Raw genomic sequence first — 20,917 nt, forward strand, 5'->3', positions numbered from 1 at the left:
TCCAGGGTGAGAAGGGTCGGCTCTGATCTGACCTGCACGTCTCTGAGTCCTGGAGACATACAGGTCCTAAAGAGCTGGCCGGCTGCAACCGATCACCTCAGCAGAACGTACAGCTCCAGGTTGTTGTGGCTGCACCAGGACACCAGCCGCTCCACCTCCCTCCTGTAAGCCGACTCATCTCCATCTGAGATGAGCCCGATGATGGAGGTGTCATCCGCAAACTTGATCAGCTTCACGAACTGGTGTAGCAGTTGGTGTAGAGGGACAAGAGCCATGGAGAGAGAACACAGCCCTGAGGAGACCCGATGTTGAGGGTCCGAGTGTCGGTGACAGTCGTCCCCAGCCGCACACGCTGACTCCGGCTGGTCAGGAAGTCTGTAATCCATCTGCAGAGGGAGTCAGGCACGTTGAGCTCGCGAAGCTTGTCTTCAAGCAGAGCTGGGGTCTACAAACAGGATCCTGGCATTGGTTCCTGGGGAGTCCAGATGCTCCAGAACGAAATGAAGGGCCTGGTTCACTGCATCGTCCACAGATCTGTTGGCTCTGTCGGCAAACTGCAATGAGTCCAGGTGAGAAGCAGTGATAGATTTCAGGTGAGAGAGAACCAGGCACCTTGCGTCAGTGCCACCAGTAGTGTAGTAGTCATTCAGTCCTGTGAGCCTGGCCTTCTTGGGAACAGGAATGATAGAGGACTTAAAGCAGGCAGGAACATGACAGGACTCCAAAGAAGCATTGAAGATGTTCGTGAACACTGGAGCCAGCTCAGCAGCACAATGCTTCAGGATGGCAGGGGAAACTGTCCGGACCTGCAGCCTTCCGAAGGTTCAGCTTCCTGAACTGAGTGAGCACGTCCTGCTCCATGATGTCAAGAGAAAGAGGGGTGAGGGGACGGGTTGGCTCATCAAAAGTGACTGTGATCATCTTTGCTGTCTCAGTGACATCGTTCGTCTTAGTTGTGTCACTAAGAGACAGCATAGTTCTTTACACTAAGGTGGAACAATAGGGGTGGAGAGACCACTGAGGTGTTGGAGCAATATGGCTGCTCGAAGCGACAGTAAAATTTTATAATTTTAATTAAATTTTAATTTAATTTTAATGTAATTTTAAATTTAATTTAATAATAAAAAATAAATAATTTAATATTTATTCCTGATTTTTTTGTTCTTAAAATGTATTTCAATGATGTGTCCTTAAGGTGAGTGATGATTTTTTTCCCTTCCTACTGGAAATGACTTCTGCTCTTGAAAAGTAGTTCTGTTGTCCAAAAAATACGACTAAAATATAAAATGCGAACCTCGTCTTATATGTCTGAAAATTGATCTTGTTGGCTGGGATGAATGGATGAGTTTTTGTCCTTCCCCAGAGAGGGATGGATTCACTTCTCAGATAGAAGCCAATTAAAGTGCTAAAGATGCCACCTGTCCATGCTCCATTTGGAGGTTATCCAGGATTGTCCAGCTTGGAGGAAACTCCAGGGTTAACACCACACCTATCCATTCTGTACTCTGTAACACACATTCTTGAAGCAGATGAAAAAGGCAAGAGATATGCCTGCAGTTATACTGTGAAAGTAGATTGTCCCACCATGTATGCATGACATGGTGGTCTCAGACTCATCCTCTCACAAGGTCATAGTCACAATCATAGGCTACTCAAAATGTTTATGTTTATGTATTATGATTGTGATGATTAGTAGTTGTAGTAGTAGTAGTAGAAGAAGAAGAAGTAGGAGTTGTATATAACAGCAATCTATTGATGGAAAATGACATTCGAAACATACAAATGCAAGCTACTATTTGATGCAGTATGCAAAGGGCAGTGAAGGAGCCACATGGGGGTTCATTTGGTTGGTGATATGTTTTGTGTTGTCTGCATGAGTATTCATGCAGCCCATACAGTCTCTGTACCATTTAAGGAATATATATTACGAAGTCACTTCAAAACAAGGGTTTTTTTTTCTTTTGCACTCAGTGGTAATCGACGCCTTAGGTCAAACATTTTTTAATGCACCCCATATTTCCTTGCAGGTATCAGACATTGAATGAACGTACTTTAATTTCAAGTTGACTATTTTGTCGCCTCTGCGCTTCCTCACGTCACTCTGACAACTTCTTCGGATTTGCATTCCGTCTATAACGGATATTCTTGCGTCATTGCGCGTGTAGGATGCGCTTTTATTTTGAAAAGCGCGTCCGCAGCCCTGTGACAGCGGGGTGCGTAAGAAGAAGGATTACTGGCTGACTCGTCCTCGCCTGCATTAACGCCGGACGAGCTGCATCTGCGCACGCATCAAAGGAACGTCTCTCGTCCTTTCTACTGGATTCCGGATCCATTTCTTTCTTTCTTTCTTTTCTTCAGAGAGACAGGACGTACATTTAAGCCGCGTATTCGTTGGATTCGGTAAGATTCTGCTTGATGTGTGTGGAAGGTGAAAACGCTCTGTACGTATATACTATCATAGTGTGGAGTGGCGTGTGTGTGTGTCATATATGTACCTTCTATTCTATTGAATCCATATTTTATAATCGCTATCTATGTATTTTTTTGTGGCTTTACTGTCTGACAGCTGCAGTCACCGGGGTCCAAATGAGCGATATTTAATGTGGAAACGAGAGACATTTGTTCATTGTTTTGTGCGCTTTTACAGCCGCAGACGGGCTGAATCGAGATGGTGCACAGTGGAGAGAGCCGCACATCCTGAGGCTGCAGTGATCGACAACAACCCGCAGCATCATTAACCGAGCGGAACCGGCCAGAAGAGCAGAACTCGCCCCGGTTCTGGGGAAGGGGGTTGGAGGAGAAACAGAGCGTTCGAGAGAAACTATGGCAACACTACTGCGGAAAATCGGTCTGATCCGCCTGCACGATCGAGACACCGAGGACCCCAAGCACCACCACCAGGGCTCGTTGAAGAGCACCAAGGGGAACCAGAAGAACAACAAACACTGCCAGACCGCGAACGACAGCAACATTCTGAGCACCCCGGAGATCAAGGCCAGGAAACTGGACCAGCTCGGCAAGGACAAGCCGTCCGGGAAGGATAAACAAGGCAAGGATGCGAAGGAGAAGCAGCAGACCGGCGGAGGAGGAGGAGGTGTCGGGGGGAGTAAAGCGACCTCCTCCATCCCGCCGCTGGCGCCTCACCGGCAACACTGCACCCAAGTCCGGACGCGACGGCTGATGAAAGAGCTGCAGGAGATCCGAAGGCTCGGGGACAACTTCATCACCGTGGAGCTAGTGGAGGACAACCTGTTTGACTGGAACGTCAAGCTGCACCAGGTGGACAAGGACTCGGCGCTGTGGCAGGACATGAAGGAGACCAGCACCGAGTTCATCCTGCTCAATGTCACCTTTCCCGACAATTTCCCCTTCTCGCCCCCCTTCATGCGCGTGCTGACTCCGAGGTTGGAGAACGGCTACGTGCTGGACGGCGGAGCCATCTGCATGGAGCTGTTGACCCCCCGAGGATGGTCCAGCGCTTACACAGTGGAGGCGGTCATGAGGCAGTTCGCGGCCAGCCTCGTCAAAGGACAGGTGAGGATGGAGGGGGTGGGCTTGCGTTCATGCTTGCTATATCGCTATCATCGTCACGCCGTATTAATCATTTCACATTTAAATGTCAAACCGTGAGCCATCCATCTGTGCATCCACGCGTCATGCGTAATTAACGCAGCGTTCACGCATGTCTGGCCACCAGCTGACAAATCCGGGTTCGCTGTGTTGCCCCTCTCACTTCCAGCCACTGGATGTACTTTTTTAAATCTCTCAAATCAAACACTGGCGATTGGCATAACCAATTCGCTTTTCTCATTTCAAGCAACACAGCTCGTTGTTTCTGTAAAGGAAGCCTCTCCTGTTGATTTCACTTTGTTGAAACGGCTTTTAGCCCCCATTAGATTAAATTTTTAATTCATTTCGTTATGATTAAACATTAATGGCTGATAAGGTGAGCTTTAGCATAAGGTCTTGGACGTCACCTCATGTAAAGGAAATCGGTTCATATTTCTGAAAAAGATAGCGTTGTTACATGTGACACCATGTTTGCTGCCCAGTAACTAATTCAGTTCTAATGAAGCTAAATTGTACTCATAAAAATAATGTAGGAAAGAGGAAAATGTGATTGTAAGCATGTTAGAGTCAGCTACATATGAATGAGGACAACACTGTTGTACTGAATCAAAGCCTAGATGTCTTCTTGAGACAAGACAGAATGATGCCTTTCCTTAAAGCGGCCACACAGTTTTTGGTAATGTTGTAATTGTTATCACCGTGAGTGTCTTCCTAGCTGCCATTTCATGCTGCATTCAGTATTTCCATGAGGCTTCCTGGCAGTCCAGGCCTCCTCTGTCACATCACCTCCATTAATCCACATCCAGTGACAACAAAGAACGACATGAGTTACGGCACATTTGCAGCTCGCCCTGAGCTGTGGAACTGTTGTATTTGTATGATCAGTGTTTATCCAACATCCATGTGATGATGGAAGATAGCAGCTAGCCTGGTTGTCCTGGGTGATTTAGACGGTCTGGATTATGTAATCCTGACAAATCTGTTTTCCCATCCTCAGTGCACTGCAGCATCAGCAGCAGCTCCGCACTTCCACTGCCGATCGCGCGTCACATTCCGTCTCTCGCTCACAGAAAACCCATGTCAACATATCTTCCTCCAGACATTTCACCAGTGACTCCCTGTTATCGATGAGCTGCGTCGTGACGTCAGCCTGTGACGGTTTGTCGCTTATGTAAACTGTGTGGAGACTCCCGCCCATCCCCCCAGTGTGCAGCGTTTTTGTCATTGGTGATGTAACGGCACATTAGTTCTCAGTCATCTACGGCCATTAATTATCTGTAACCAACGTTAGACAGTTGAGTCGACTCCCTAATGATGACCCTGCTGCGCTGGTCATGGAAACAATAGTTACTCCATAATCTCTAGACTTTTGAAGAGCTTGTCTCATGATACAACCGATTAATGCACATAACTATTTTTAGTCCTCCACTAGAGTGTTGTTCATCCATCAGTGCCACTTTCACGTTCATCATTTGGATTGTTTAGAGGCCTTCTATTTTTAGTGTAAGGGTGACACCATGTACCCACACGCTCTGTCTCTCCTCTCTCAAACATACACTCACACACACACATTTGCAACTTTCATCATGACCATGGTATTAGGTTGTTCTTTTTTTTTTAGTCTGAAAATTACTTTACATTGGAGAGGTGAATGCCTTTTTGTTTTGTTTTGTTTTTAGTTAAATGGGGATGTAAAATGTGCTACCTGTAGAATTTTGAAACAATATTGTTGAGTGAGGAATGTATCACTGAAGTCACTGATTCAATCAGAAGAATGATTGATCTCAAAACCTGAATCTTTGTTTCCTTCTTTCGCCCTCGCCCTGTCTTGATCTTCCTCTCTGATCGCACCTATCTTCCTCCGATCAGCATTACTGCATCCATGAACCCCCTTGGTTGAGTCTGGCCTCCCACTTCTTGTCCTTCCTAGTCGCTCCCAATGAAAACCTGAGCGGTTACAACTTCTGCGGCCTGCCTTTGTGTCAGACCTGTTCCACGCTGCTTGCACCTCCCTTTAATATGAGGTCCTTTATTTAGCAGACCTGTCTATTTGAGTCATAATTAAATGTAAAAAGTAGAAAACAGTCCTGCAGCACATCCCTTTCTTGGAAACGTCTCTAGAGAAGGTTCTCCAGTTGCTGTTGCTTTAACCCCATTCCTTAAATCACCCATCTTTTAAAACATGGTAAAACTAGCTGTTATCCCTTAGTCTATTGTTGAGGCACTTAAAAAACTAGCTTTTAAGTGCCTCAACAGAGACCGCAACTGTTTATATTCATTTGAAAACAATATCATAAAACACATGTCACCACCTCTTGACCAATGTTTCATGTGTCCCTAACAATACTTGGCCTGTTTTGATGGATAGATTGGAAACATATTTGGGTGAAGGAACCAGCCATTTTCAACTCAAAAATGTATGAATATAGTTTTCATCTCACTCATTACCGTCTACTTTGTAGGTGTTGGAACCGATGCAATGACCATTGGCTCTTTTCTGACTGATGATACAAAGAAATTAATTTTGATGGACACAAATGGTATGATATTAATTTTATGCACAGATCTTGAGTAATGTTGTGTTGTTGGTATTGACCGTTTTCATCGGTGGTGGCCAGAAAACGTTTGTGAGGGAAAAACAAAGTGTTATCTTTGTCTGCAGCAGTGCGACGGTCTTGCTTGTGCCCTCACAAAAGGTCAATGCATCCTGTCTGTCTTTTAACTAGTTCACATTGAATATCTGGCTGGTCAGTGGAGGTGTGATAAGAAGCTCACTGGTGTCGAACTTTTGGAGACTGAAGGAATGGACTTGAATGGACTGATTTTATTGCTGTTTTTTTTTTTTTTTTTTTGAAGACTTGAGCTCTTTTTACTCATATTATTAAATTACTGTGTTTAGAGTTGGCACGGACACATGGGTGTTGGAGTGGATGATATTTTCTGTCTTCACAATAATATGATTGTTTTTATTTTAGTTATCTGGATTGTCGTCTGACATCTTTCAGTCTGTAAGCACATCTGGTTGAAGACAAATGTCTGCAAAAAAACATTGTCCTTTTTGATTTCCCAAGATTTTATTTGTGCGGTGGATTGATGGAAATGACAGTATGAATTGAATCCTGCATGCATGCATTCCCATACCAGTCTAGAGACATGTTCTCTTCACATTTAGGAATCTTAACTTAACTGAAGTAGTAAATTCATTTTATCAATGACATTTTTTTCACTCTCATTCACACTCAGATTGTGAGGTTTTGGTTATCTCATAACAAACCATTTTTTATTGCAAATGGAAGCATGGTGTAAACAATAGTTGTACTGTAAAGTCACAAGTAATTCCTACAAAGAGCAAAGTTAAAATGACAGACCTAACCACTTTTGGGAATCCTGTGAACATCCCAAGCTTCTTTAAACAACATTCTGCATGAGTTATTTTGTGTCTCTGAAGAACCTTACCTCTTTAAATGAAAGACAAGACGGCCACATACTAGCGAAAATCGATTTTTCTTTCATCATTTTGCGCATCTAGTGATAAACCCAGAGTTTATCACTGTGAAAAAATATAATTGACAATAGCATGGAGCAAACAAGCTGGGAAGTAGCAAAATAATGAAAATAAGAATGAATGGGAGACGTCAATAATCGACCAAAACCTGTGGTTTAGTTATAAAAGGGAATGGAACACTTGTAATAAATGAAATGGAGAGTGGAATGGTCCATTTTCAAATGAAATATACATGAAATGTACATCAATTAAATTAAGATATACATGTAACTGCAAATGTCTCACCTATTGCTTTGCCTGCTGACATATAGACTTCTGTTGCGCAGAATTACTAGCAGTGTGCTCCCTGGTACTAAAAAAGAACTAAGTGATTCATCGAAACAGCACAATGGTTTGCATCATTCAAAAGGGCAAAATGGCATGTGTATATATTTGCTGCACTGAGTATGCAAGTTAGAATTTTCTGATGGGGGCAATGCATTTATTATATCTACCAATCACTACAATGTTTATTATTACCTTTAACGCAAAATTAAATTTGGCATTCATCTTGCTACTTGCTGGTTGACGTCCATTTTTTAAACCAGCCACGGTCTCCTAGAGTAGAAGGGTTGGGAAGGTGTTCCTGTCCTGTGTGGCACCTCATCTCCTCTGTCGCACATCTTGTGTTTTGTATGGAGAATGTATAGAAGAAGTCATGACAAAACCTATTCCCTCTAGTGTATAGTGCATGAGAAAGGGTGGATGCAGCTGTGTCCCACTTCCACTGCAAAACTCACGTGACCTCTAAAGCCAGGTGAGTTATCTGACTTTTACAGGAAGACAAAGGGATCCGTAGGAAGCCCAGTCTGATTAGCTTGCACACCTTAGTTTCAGCTCTGACTCCTGTGGTGACGTGTCAGAATCACCACCAACGGTGAACTAGTTCACTAATTACACAGGATCTCCTGTGTTGCTATTTTTAAAACAGGAAACCGAAACAGTCCATTCAAGCTTAATGCAAGTATAATTATCCTTTCATGACCCCCACTGTCGTTCGGGGGAGGGGGGATTGGTTAGTGATCTGCTGAGGATGGTGATGACAAACTCATTGATCTCTGCTGCTTTTTCCTGACCTCTTTTTATTATGCAATCCCCCAGGCCTGGGTCTTCACAGCCAATACCCAGCATGCACTAGGGCCCCCTGCTCTCTCTTCGCTGACTGATGTGCATTCACACACGTATCCAGGAGCCACTTTACACGAGTGTACGCCGCTCATGGAGCAGACTTGCCAGCCACACAGCGCTGGTGTGGCCTGCAGGCGTCTTTCTCCTGCTCTCGTGACAAAAATGTTCTTTCCTCTCTGCCATGAAGCCTTGAGTGCGTTCGGCGCCACTATTCTCCCTGATGACTGGGAGCACAAAGTCATTTCCCTCTTGTTTCCCTCTTTTCCTAAGCATCAGAATCATTCCTTTATGTTTTTTCTCTCCTTAAACCACCCCAAATCATTATTTTTATATCATTATTGTGTATTATTTTTCGTGTTCATGAAATGAGTATATGAAGTCACAGTAAGACAGGCTGACCTGCAAAGTCAGCTCCAGTACCGATCTTACAAGGGCACATTGCATCTTCAGCAAAAGCTCAAATAAACCTTGATACTAAAAAATCAATCTTGCGCACATAGATCCACACACACCACGTCACCTGCTCATCAAGCAATCCCAAACCTCAGGCCCCTAAAAAAGAAACTGTTGCAATGTACATCAGATAGTTTGGTCCAAATACACAGTTTGGTCAATGTACACTGCGCATTAATCAAACAGTAGTATCAGTTCCATTCAACAGTCATCAATGCATCAATGCACAGTCAATGTCAATTATTCATATTTAGAATTATAACTTGGATGCTGCTGTATGTGGCTGGACATAAAGACTCACCTGAGGGTAGAAAACAGGTTGCCACTGGTGGTTCATTCCCAACGGTCTGAACATTGCACCTCTTGGGTACCGTCTTTGCAGCATGAAGCAGGCTTCAGTCAAGGCTATGAACATGTCTTTTACGGGGGTGCCATTAGATGTGGATTCAATTTTACAGTCAACAGGCAGAAAATAATAAGCAGAAGAGATACTGTTTATTTCCTACATGCCTCAGTGTTTAAGTCAGGATATTAAGTCTTTCTGGTGGTCTAAAGTTACACAATTTATTTCAACTTTGTAAGAGTACAGTGCATGATTTGTCACAAACATGTTTTTCTTCTTAAAATAAAATAGAGAGATAGTGATGCACAACAGCATCTATTCAGTCCACAGACGCCCATTCATCTGACAGTACACGCTGGCCGTCTTCTGACTTTTCAACTCACCTTTCTTATGCCATGATTTTGTAAAGGAGCTACTTAAGTGACACAAGCATGACTCACGGTGTCTTCTTCTGGGTTGACTCAGTCTTGGGCTTTCTGATGTGAAGGGGTTTGTCTCCGGCTATTGTTCACCCTCCCACTCCCAGCCGAACAGCAGCATCACAGCCGACTCCTCCGTCTGCCATGTTCTAATAGGACTGGTGCTACAAACAGAGGCACACATTCAACGTGTGAAATCCTTATGTCACATTGTCTGTAACAGAATCAAAATTTTAAAAAAGGAAAAAAATGTGATTATCATTTATCGTGATAATAAGAACAACAAAAACAATTTAAAACTATCATGCAATTATTAAAATATAAATATATACAAAAAATAAAGACTTGTAAAAGAAAATCATAATGTCTTTGTTGTGTATATGCAATAAAATAAACGTATTATTTTAGTTTCCACCACATAATTCACTTTCCAGTGCTATCAAGGGATGAACATAATCCACTCATTGTGCACTATAAATCACACAGCAATACTCTTTGTTTACTCTTATCTAGTTGTTTGTCGACTAGCCTAGATGTCTTCAGCTCTTTGAAAGTTCTACTACGAAAGCTTATAACCTTTTTGTCTCTCTCCTCTTCCTCTGCCTCTTTCTTCTCTCAGGGTCGCATTTGTCGGAAAGCAGGAAAGTCCAAGAAGGCCTTCAGTCGCAAGGAAGCCGAGGCTACGTTCAAGTCTTTGGTGAAGACCCACGAGAAATACGGCTGGGTGTCGCCGCCCGTGTCCGACGGCTGAATGTCGGCCAGAACACTGCTTCAGCGCTGGCCAAGCAACCCCAGCTAGCCCTACAAACAACATGCCACACTAACTCAACGATTCCATGTCCACCGTTTTGCTTTTCCACTCAGACGTACGTCTGGCTGATAAGTTTGGGACTTTCAGTGAGCAGTCACACTCACTGATCAGACTGCTTTCTTTGGTTGTTCTGCTTCAAAAACTGGGATGCTCTCCAAATAGGACAGGATAGAGAGGGAGATATATATGTGTGTGTGTGTGTGTCTAGTGTGAGCTGAGGCATGTGCATCACAGTTTGCCGTCCAGACAGCGCTTTGTTTTTTAGGTATTATTTCCTGAATGCACAATATGCACGTGCAAAAGGACTTTTCCACCAATGTGAAAGACTACTGAATGATGGGGGATAAATCAGCTCTCCTCTCTGTCCTTCCTGTTCTCCCCATTACACCCACATCACCCGCCGTCTCCCCCCATGGCTGTCAGGTCATTTACATATATATAAAGCTGTTAATGTTTCATACACCGACAGCATATCTGCGTCCCACCTTCATTTCCTCTTTCTTTCTGACTGTGCAGACGCTCACAGTTCAATGCAACATGAAGATTGTAATTTCCATGGAGCTGTGCTCCCTTGTATTTTTGTCGTTCTTCAGCTCACTCCATCACTTTGTTTTTCTTTCTTTCTCGCTGTCTCTTGTGGCTAATTTTAGCGCTCAGTGTTGCGTAGATGAATATTGATTATTTGGGAAGGGAAAGGGCACATGTTGCTTATGCAGTGATGATGTATGATAGAATGACAGTCAGTCGCTACTCTTCTTTCTCCCTGCTCGACACGATTGTGAGGAGAGTGTGTTGTGCGTGTGTGCACGTGTGTATGTATGTGTTGGAGAGAAAGAAGACCGCAAGTCACATGATTTTGATACCAGATGGTACTTCCAAAGGCCAATATGTGTGTGAGGAAGGGGACTGACCCTCTAAATGTGTCCAACTGTGAATGCTCTCAAGGTCTCAAGGGAGCGTTTATACCACTTATTATTTTGCTGTTAAAACTTCACGGTTGTGACCTGAACCTATAACTCCAAAAACCTGTAAGGAACCCAGACGTTGGTACATTTGCACTTCTGTAACACTCAAGCGTTTCAGTGAAGGCGTCTGTGAGTGGACATTTCTTACTACACGTGAAGCCATGGATGCAACACAGATAGAAGAAGGTGATCAACAGGAGCCGCAGTAATAGTTGCTTTTCCACTGAAAAAAAACGCTTTCTTTTGTGATGCATTTCTGCTCCTAGCAAAGTGACTAAAGTAGTCTGGCTGGGACTGATGACAGAAGACAAATGGTCACATTTCCTTAAGAGCGTTCCAAATATGTGAAGCCAGAAGCAGACCACGCCACACAAGGGACAAAATCAAGACATGATTTTGTCAAAAAACATTTGATTCTCGTTGATCTCAGAAAAAGTTCCACATGCAGATGCGACCGTGCGCTGGTTTAAGCAATCTCTGTGACATCCCTCATCACTCGAACATGGCCTTGTTCTTATGTTCTTTATACGTCAGTGCAATCTCACTCCCTCACAAATGTTATGTGAACTCAGGCAGATTCAACGAAAGAATTTAGCAGAATTAATGTCACTGTCTGGATTCAAACAGCAGCGATTGCTGAGCATTTTAGCTCTAGAGTGAATGATCTGAACAAACAAGACTTCTGCTAATAACAGTTGAAGTCAAACTCCATTGAGTGTCTTATTTAGACAGCCTTCAGTTTCTAGTATTTTCTCAGTAAATATTGGGGTGATTGTCACAATGCTGCTAGATTCTGCTGCTGTAAATACACCCAAGCAGTTGGACAACCCATATAAGGGTCGGAACAGGTCATGGACACAGCAGTCGCCAGTGAATATCAGTCACATAACAGTGTGATGTACAATTAAAGTGGAATTATTCTGGGCCATGAGGCTATGATAGTAGACTTTAAATTGTCACCCATGAAGCACGCAGGACTTTAGGAGTACGATTAATTGGGAAAAGAAAACTTGGCAAAAAAAGTGCATTGTACAAATCTCACTGTGCTAACTAGGAAATCAAACAAGTCACTTTCAGTCTTCTTTTGATGAAAGCATCTGGTATGTTTCGGGTGCATTCATAAGAACGCCGCGCCAACAGGGATGTTTTCAAGCCGTGTCTGGATGCAAAGTCTTGATACAGAGAATGCCGGAGGGTTGCTTTGAAAGGGTGTCTGCGTCGCTGCTTGCTCAATTGATGTCCGCTGAAAGCGAAAGGTTGAAAGCCGGTGGATGGAGAAGTGGGTTTGGCTGAAAGCTTTGATCATGTGTGGCTGACTCTTTTCCAAATGTCAGGTTTGTGTTGAAGTGGCTGAATATAGAGATTATTTGCTTTTCCGTACAGATGCAGTACTGGAGTGATGGCCTTTATAAAACCACGAAATAATATTGCGAAGTCGGAAATGGGCACCGTAGTAGTGAATGATTACGTGTCCGGTCCAATTGCAGCGGACGACGGTTTGCTGTCTGCCAGTTAAATGTCAGGAGAGAAAGCTGCTAATTGGTCTGACATTTCAGTGGTGCGTCATTAGAGAGAAGCAGAACGATTGGTGGATGTCAAAGCTCCTGCTTCGCCCTGACCTTTCGGTCACTGTGACACTGTTGTCCAATGAGGGTTACAGGAGGATGTGAGCAGAAGGTCGGGTCAAGAAGCACTCAGCAGGTACCAGCAGTCTTTCCCAGAGCAGGATGTTGGACCCACTGACACGTTGCTGCTGGCGTGCTGCGATTTGCAACCCAAAGTTTACCATCGATAACAAAAGGTCTGTCTGTGTGCGTGCGTGAACAAACGTGGCCATTTTAAAGAGTAGTCCATCTGGTACGTGATCATGTGCAAAAGTGTTAGTTTGCTTTCAATTTGGCTCCTCATTTCAGGATCGGTGGTGTAGTGTTTTCTCGGCTTTTCCGCCAATCAAACTGTAAACAGATGATTACTGTGAAGTCAAAAATATCTGACTTGTGTTCGCCGCGTTCAGGCGAATCATTTTGTGATCTAGTTTAGACTGGTAGTTGCAGTCACTAACTGGGTGAACTGATTATGTTGTATTATATCTGCATGTGACACGTGATTGATAGCTAGCTACTGTATATCTTATTTTTAAGAAAAGCAAGAAATGACACAAAGAAAAAAACGCAAAATGCTTCTTTTCTTGTTTTGATCTCCTTTTTCAAGGTTCTGTACTATATGTATCTTTATAATTTTATTTTTTCTGAGTGTCCGCAAAGAAAAAAAACGTCAGTGTTTTTATGAATGTTTGTGTTTTAATTTATTTGTTGTTTGCCAAAAAGAAGGTTTGAAGCATGTTGCTGGTATTGCCGTGAGGAAAAAAAAATTCACAGATGGGGGAGGTTTATTTATTTGATGGGACGAAAAGCTTCAAAGCCTCAAGACACTAATGAACTATCTCAGCAGGAAACGAGAGCTTTAACAATCGAAAAGTCGCTCTTCTCACCTGAAACGAGTCCCTTCATGATGTCACTGCTGTCCCTCCCACTGAGCCCTGATTTGTTGATGTATTTTGCTGAAGGTTCAAATGTTCACTCTGAACCAGTGTGACCTCTCGATGCTTCAAATCTCACTTGTTAAGGGAATGTGCACATCTGACCTACGATACGCGGCTTCATCCTACTGCTGACTTGAGTGTTTGGTCCAGACCGGGATCTTAAAAGTTCAAAAAGGTGAAGTTTGTTGCAAGACCAAACAGGAATGTGCAATAAACGTTATAGTATACTCAAGAGTGTTTGGACTATGTTTTTGTCGCATGCTTTGTCAGATGACGTTACAGCCGGATGACTTTTGTTTGAAACATGGTAAGAATATATTTAAACGACCCATTTTATTGAGTCCTGTCCTCCTCTGTGCAGGTTTTATTACTGCTATATTGGGGGTTTTTTTGTCCTCAGCTGCATATTCCAGTCCATCCCAGTCAAGATTCCAGATGTGTTCAGGTGGTACATTTTCATGAAAACGAGAAAGGGATAAGTTAAAATACATTCTGTGCCGTGCAACACAACCACTTGGCTAAACACAAAGAACAGACATTGATGGCTATATGAAGTTTGAGTTCTCCTTCATTAATTTAGTTATTTTTCTGCATTTTGGTTGGATTAATATCTGACATTTTTCCACCCCAGACGCAACGTGATCTGTTCTTCCTGTCATGCAGCTATGGAAATGTGTGCTGATCTACCTGGTGACTGCATTTATCAGCTTTATTTCCAATGCTTTTCTTGACAAACAATCTCTAACTCCACATTGACTGGCCATCTGAGAACACAGACCTTCGAGTGAAAATATTACTGATGACAAAGGACTATATTTGTATCTTTTTGAATTGGTGGAAACAAAAGAAAACAAAAGTAGAGTCATAATTTGGTAACACATCATTCAGGGAGTAAATTATGAGTGACAGCAGGCAGCATAGACACAGCACAAGTCCAGCCCACAGCATTTTTTACAACCACGATTTAGTTGCTTTCTTTAATGGACGCAGTAAAGGAGGACATGAAGAGGATCACAGGGAAGAAGGCTAATGATGATGGTGAGCAACTCCCCACAGAAGACGTCGAATGACAAAGAACGGTTTAATCCTTCATTCTGGAGTTTTGCTTGACTACCTTCTATCGAATTGCTGATGACTAGACAAATTTGTCAAGAAATTGAAAAAAAAGTGTTATTGGAAACAGGTGTAGTGCCCAAAAGTGAGTCCCTGTATTAGCCTCAAAATAAAGGGTGGCCTTACCTCAAAGCGGAAGGAAGTGAGCAGGCCGATGAATATTCCAAGGAACTACATCAGGTCGTCCGTTGGGTTTGGCGAGATATGACAGCTGCCATACCTTGGCTCCAGGGCAGTGGTTCTTAACCTGGGTTCGATCGAACCCTATGGGTTCGGTGGGTCGGTCTCAGGGGTTCGGTGGAGCCGCAGAGGTCCACCTCTCAGTCTAGTCTGCAGTTAGTGGGCATTAGTTAGTCATTGAAAGCGTCCTGTTGTACCATTTGTTAGAAGGGTTCGGTGAATGAGCATATGAAACTGGTGGGGTTCGGTGCCTCCAACAAGGTTAAGAACCACTGCTCTAGGGGAAAAGGTGCGCATTTTTTCCAATGTTGCCTTAGCAGCCCAGGAAGGAGTGCTAGATATTGAAGGTGAGATTCAGGCTGTGGTTAACTAACCTGGTAATGAGAGAAATGTATACGTTTTATTAGGATTTTATTGTATTATTTTATTGTTGATTTGCTGTTAAATAAACACTGTTAATGGATCATGGTAGAAAGCACACATTTTAGAAGACGGATGCATGAAAGTCATATGCCTTGTCAATCAAGAGGATGTGCTCTCGCCATTATATTAGTACATGAATAATTCTTTGGGTGGAACACAGCCAGGTGAGGTGCACTACCGTGTGCATGCAAAGGGTAATCTTCCAAGGATTACCTTCAGCATCAAACCAAGGACTTTCATTCCATTTTTTTATACTTCATCAATACGGAGGTTTCATCTTTACTACACTGTGATTAGTCGCTTTGAGCCGTGTTCTTGTGCCACCTTTTATAATCCATCTTTTGTTCCCTGTTTTCATATCTGGAGGCTGTTTTTTATTATCATCCTGTTTTCACACACCACCTCTTTGGCTTGAAAGTCATCCACTGAGTGGTTACTTACATCAACAGTTCAGTGACAGCAGTATCGAGTTGATGTTGAAATATGGTAATGTAGTGTGTCGTCCGGATTAGCACATATTTCTAGTTGATCAAGTCCTGCTTGCACATCCCTTTTATATTTGGGACGAACACATCTTCCTTTTCATTTTACGCTCTCATCCCCGAGCATGATTGGAATATATCAGAGAGAACAAGATCTGAAATCACTTTTTGAAATTACCAACAGTAATTCTTTTACTGCTGTTCATCCATTTTAATCTACTAAAGGTGGGAACCTACATGCATACTACATTCTAGTCACGCGACACTTAAAAAGAGTGAATAAATATATGTATATTAACAATGACTGTTGAGAGCCAGTTGGAACCTACCATATTTTTAAATATAATTATTCTACGATTAAAAAAATGATAATGTTCAATTCTTCTGTGAGGATGTTGAGACATTTAGTTAACCTGCAAGATGCCTTCAGAAATCATAGTTTGACATTAAATCCATGAGCATTTTTAGTGTTGTACTGCCGCTTGTAAAACTAATACAACTGTCATTACACATTAGTACTTTAAAAATAAAAAATATAAAGACATTATCAACACCAGAGTGGCCATTAATGCATTCTTCATGCAAACATTGATTCACTCCAACAAGCCAACAATAACAGATACTGTCAATAACATTCTTTAGAATAACTTCAGAAGCACTTAAAAGGCTCAAAAACATGCTAAACACACAACATTTCTTCCTTTAAGTTACATTAAGAACAAAATGTGTGATAAATTTGCCATTAATCACAAGTTAACTCAGCTTTAGTGTGATTAATTGAGATTTAGGAAATATATTAAAATAAATCTATTTACTGCCCAAGTAGTTTTGCACGCTGCAGTACTACTCTGTTTTTGTTTGTTTGTTTTGGCTTCTCAGCATACAGTAAATATATTTATAATAAACTATATATAAAATATTCAATATATTCACTATACTCTGTGTTAAATAAAACAGTGTATGGAGTTTATGAAACAAAATATAATAGCCTACCAAAGAAATTGAATGTACATGAAAACCGTGTTTGTAGATGCAGGGATATCAAGCCTCATGTACTACAGTGGGGAGAAATAGCATTTAGTCAAACATCATGTTCTCCCTCTTAAAACGATCTTCACCATGGGTGCACTAAGAGACAAAATTAACAAAAAAAAAACGGAAAATCATCGCATCACGACAAGTATTTGTCGACTGACAAAAGTCCATGTCAATGCTTATATATTGATATAATACTTATTACTCATATAGCCTTTTTTGGCAATGACAGATGGCTGATGGAAGGAGGTTTTCACTGAAAATCTCTCAATGCATTGCCCCATTCATTCTTCCCTAGACACGGATCAGTTGCCCTGTTCCCTTTGCAGAAAAACAGCCTCAAAGCATGATGTTCCCTCCCCTAGGCTTCACAGTAGGTATTGTGTTTTTTGGATGCAAACCTGCATTCTTTTCCCTCCAAACACGACGTGTTGAGTTTTCACCAAAACGCTCTATTTTGGTTTCATCCTATCATCTGACATTCTTCCAATCCCCCTCTGAATCATCCAAAAAAAGGTCTCGAGCAAACTTCAGAGGGCCCTTGACATGTGCTGGCTTGGGCAGTGGGACACGTCTGGCACTGCAGGATTTGAGTCCCTGGTGACGTGGTGTGTTGCTGATGTTTCTTTTTGATAACTTGATCCCAGCTCCCTCCAGGTCATTCGCTAGGTCCCCCTGTGTGGTTCTGAGACTGTTGCTCACTGCTCTTATCATTTTATCTCCACACGATGAGATCTTGTGAGGAGCCCCACATCGAGGGAGGTTATCAGTGGTCTTGTACTTCTTCCATTTTCGAATAATTGCTCCCACAGTTGATTTTTTTCACACCAAGCTGCTTACCAATTGCAGAGTCACTTATTCCACCCTGGTGCCTTTTGACAGCTCTTTCATCTTGGCCATAGTGAAGTTTGGAGTGTGACTGTTTGAGGTTGTGGACAGGTGTCTTTTATACTGATGATAACAAGTTCAGGTTCAGGTGCCATTAATACAGGTAATAAGTGGAGGACAGAGGAGCCTCTTTAAGAAGCTGGTACAGGCCTGTGAGAGCCAGATATTGTTGCTTGCATGTATCTGACCAAATACTTATTACCCACTGCCCATTTGCGAAAACTTTCTTTAAAGATCAGCCAATTACATTTTCGGGATTTTTTTCTCATTTTCTCTCATAGTTGAAGTGTACGTATGGTGAAAAATCATGAGCATATTTATGACAAAAGTGAATTTCATTTTTCATGTATTTTCCCAAAATATATTATATATAGTATATATAATAATCATACTCATGTCATCGTATATATCTCAGTGTTGTTTTTCCAGGTTAGAGTTTTCATCCAATCAGAATTCAGCGAGCTTGTGTCGTCATGTCCAAGGCCTTCAGCAGCAACAGTGCAGGCGCAGGAGCCCTCAGAGGAACGGACACATATAGTTGATGGATAGTTGCGATAGCCAATCAGATCATGAGTTGGGGTCACCGAGGCCTTCTCGCTGGCCTCATATTGAACGTGACGTGTACGCGTCCTGTGATTGGATACTAATACCGTCATTTCAGGACTAACTGCTACTCTTTTCTCGCTCTGGGAACCCTGAGGATTAAACATATATGGATTTTTATGGCTTTTTTGGGGGGAATTTTCATAACTAGCTTCAGAGCGATGAAACCACAGATGCTTGGTAACATTCCAGCACGTGTTGTGCTGTTCTCCGCCCCTGCATTTCGCTGGCATCAAAAGCCCGTTGAGAAATTTAACGTTTGAGATATTTATTTTGTCCACGTTTAACATTTTAACAACGGGGCACAATGGTGCAGCTGTGTGATTCTATTGTGACATGTTTCTTCAGTAAACTGTGGCCTTCTTTCTAATGATCTCTTTTTAATGATGAAATCTCACGTGATGAAATGTATTAAAACGAAGTGAAAACATCAAAGAGGTGGGTTTGAACATGTTGGTTTTCGCGTGTTTTTTCTGCCAGAAGAAACACCATATAATGACTGAAGTCCGTAGCTGGCGGAACTGAAGTTCGGATTCCGGAGATATGAGCAGATGGACTTGGTTAGTTGACTTGACTGAAGGCCTATGTGTAAAATGCACAGCCCTCCACTGGTGAGTTGTCCCCAGATGGGTTACACACTTTTATTTTCGACAAATGATCAATGGACGATAGAAGTCTCTTAGAAGAATCCCATCTTAGTGAAGATCACAAGTAATAGTGACAGTTTTAGGCACGGGTGAACCGGGCAGCCACACAGTGGCGTTATAGGGGAGGCGGTATGTGCCACGTAAAAAAAAAAGAAAAAAAAAAGGGGCCGAGCATTTTCTTTTTTTTGCGCCAGCACTGGCGAGGAAGGTTTGCCCAGGGAGTCATTCAGTGTAGGATGGCCACTGTGTGTCATTGTGTTGGTGTGGAGTTTGGTTTTAGTTTTGTTTGTTTTGGCAAATGTGGATGGTTAAAAATAAATACATTTAAAAGGAAAAGACAAAAAATCACAGAACATTGATCTACACAAGCATGTGAAGTCTACTCAACTGGTCCGTTTTTGTTCTTGCCAATGCCCACTTTACCAGTGCAGTTTCAGTGGAGTTCAGTAGATGCAAAAATAAGTGTTTTGACCCAGGCACTGATGTGAAAATTAAAGAATCTGTTTGCCACGGAGACTTTGAGCCGCCTAAAGATGGAATAAAACTCTCTTTGGCACTAACTGGTCACCTGCACAAAAGTCATCAGGTCCTCTGACATTTCAAGGTGGAATCAAAGAGTGGAAACATCACTGTGTAGATGTGGATCAACAGATGTTTATTGGCAACTCATATCTGCTGGATGCATCAACAGACACATGCAGAGTGCGTCGTCATTACTCCTAAGCACTGATTAATTGATCCCTGCGCTCTTATGTTTTTCCCCTGTTGATGTTTCTGCTCATTAGCACAGCAGAAAGCAGATCAGAGTCAGCCAAAGATGTATTGATGACGCTGTGCTGAATCTCCAGATAACAGAGGGCCGAGCTGACGGAGCTCGATCTAATGATCGGGCAACACGGAACAGATCATTGTCAGTGTAGAAAGAAGTGATCGTGATTTTTCTGCCATCTCTCATAAATATTTCCCATTAATCACACTTTTCTAATATCCACAAGACGGTGTGCTCAGTGGAGTTCCCAGAGGCTTTGATAAGTAAATATCATATTGCATTGGATATTTTGGCACAGGATATCACAGAAGAATTCTTCATGAAATAAAGTGAAATAATGAATACAAGCAGGTAGGCTTACTCACGTACGATCCTCTTCTGATGTGAGAAGAGAATAGCAACATCAGTCAAAAAACATCTTTGTGAGAGAGAAGCCGTGAGACAACCAGACTCACAGTCCTTGTGTACCTGTATTAACTGGCCTCCCATTTAAGAGGGTAGTTAGTATGTTTAAGTGTATGACAAACCAACTCAGGACCTGGTAACAAAGAGGGTGAGTAAAATCTATACAGCCGATATCAATCATGCAGATCGAGTGGCAGGCAAGTGTGTATTGAAAATGCTTCTGAGTGAAATTTGTGTTTGTGGTGTTAGTCAATAGGTGGGTCAGAAGAGTGAAGGTTTATTGTGATCATGAACTCACAATGACTAACAATACAATCCCTCTAGACACTTTGTTTTTCCTGCAAAATGTGTATCTTAAAGTCACATCCATCTGCAAAATTTAATTGTATGAATGCACTCTCTTTCTCTTTCTTTCTCTCTCATAAGAGAATATTTAGTCAGAGCCCTGATCTGTTTGTATGAATACAGCACACTGCACTTCACTATGATGTTTAAATCAATATTATTTGACAGTTGTTGAGTCTTGAAAATGGCAGAAATGAACCAAAATTCTATTTGTGTTTTTTTTTAAATTCAGTTTCTATTGATTCTTAAAAA

At 42.2% G+C, this 20,917-nt stretch overlaps 1 protein-coding gene across 2 annotated transcripts; it reads left to right on the forward strand.

Moving 5' to 3' along the window:
• Positions 1–992: 992 nt before the first annotated feature.
• On the forward strand, positions 993–14,031 carry ube2ql1 (ubiquitin-conjugating enzyme E2Q family-like 1). Of its 2 annotated transcripts, none has more exons than XM_053863318.1 (3): positions 993–1,195; positions 2,648–3,534; positions 10,077–14,031. In XM_053863318.1, exons 2-3 carry the CDS (start codon positions 2,824–2,826, stop codon positions 10,206–10,208), a joined length of 843 nt encoding a protein of 280 aa, XP_053719293.1. In that variant the 5' UTR covers positions 993–1,195; positions 2,648–2,823; the 3' UTR covers positions 10,209–14,031. The 2 variants fall into 2 exon arrangements, with proteins under 2 accessions (XP_053719293.1, XP_053719292.1); XM_053863317.1 differs by lacking the exon at positions 993–1,195 and adding an exon at positions 1,211–2,400.
• The last annotated feature ends 6,886 nt before the right edge of the window (positions 14,032–20,917 follow it).

Source organism: Synchiropus splendidus, chromosome 4 (assembly GCF_027744825.2).
Source record: "Synchiropus splendidus isolate RoL2022-P1 chromosome 4, RoL_Sspl_1.0, whole genome shotgun sequence".
Lineage (NCBI taxonomy): Eukaryota > Metazoa > Chordata > Actinopteri > Syngnathiformes > Callionymidae > Synchiropus > Synchiropus splendidus.

Excerpts from the sequence above, each read along its gene's own strand:
- ube2ql1 (XM_053863318.1), top strand. The coding sequence starts at position 2,824 with ATGGCAACACTACTGCGGAAAATCGGTCTGATCCGCCTGCACGATCGA. Across the intron at positions 3,535-10,076 it reads CCAGCCTCGTCAAAGGACAG|GGTCGCATTTGTCGGAAAGC; the intron begins GTGAGGATGGAG and ends TTCTTCTCTCAG.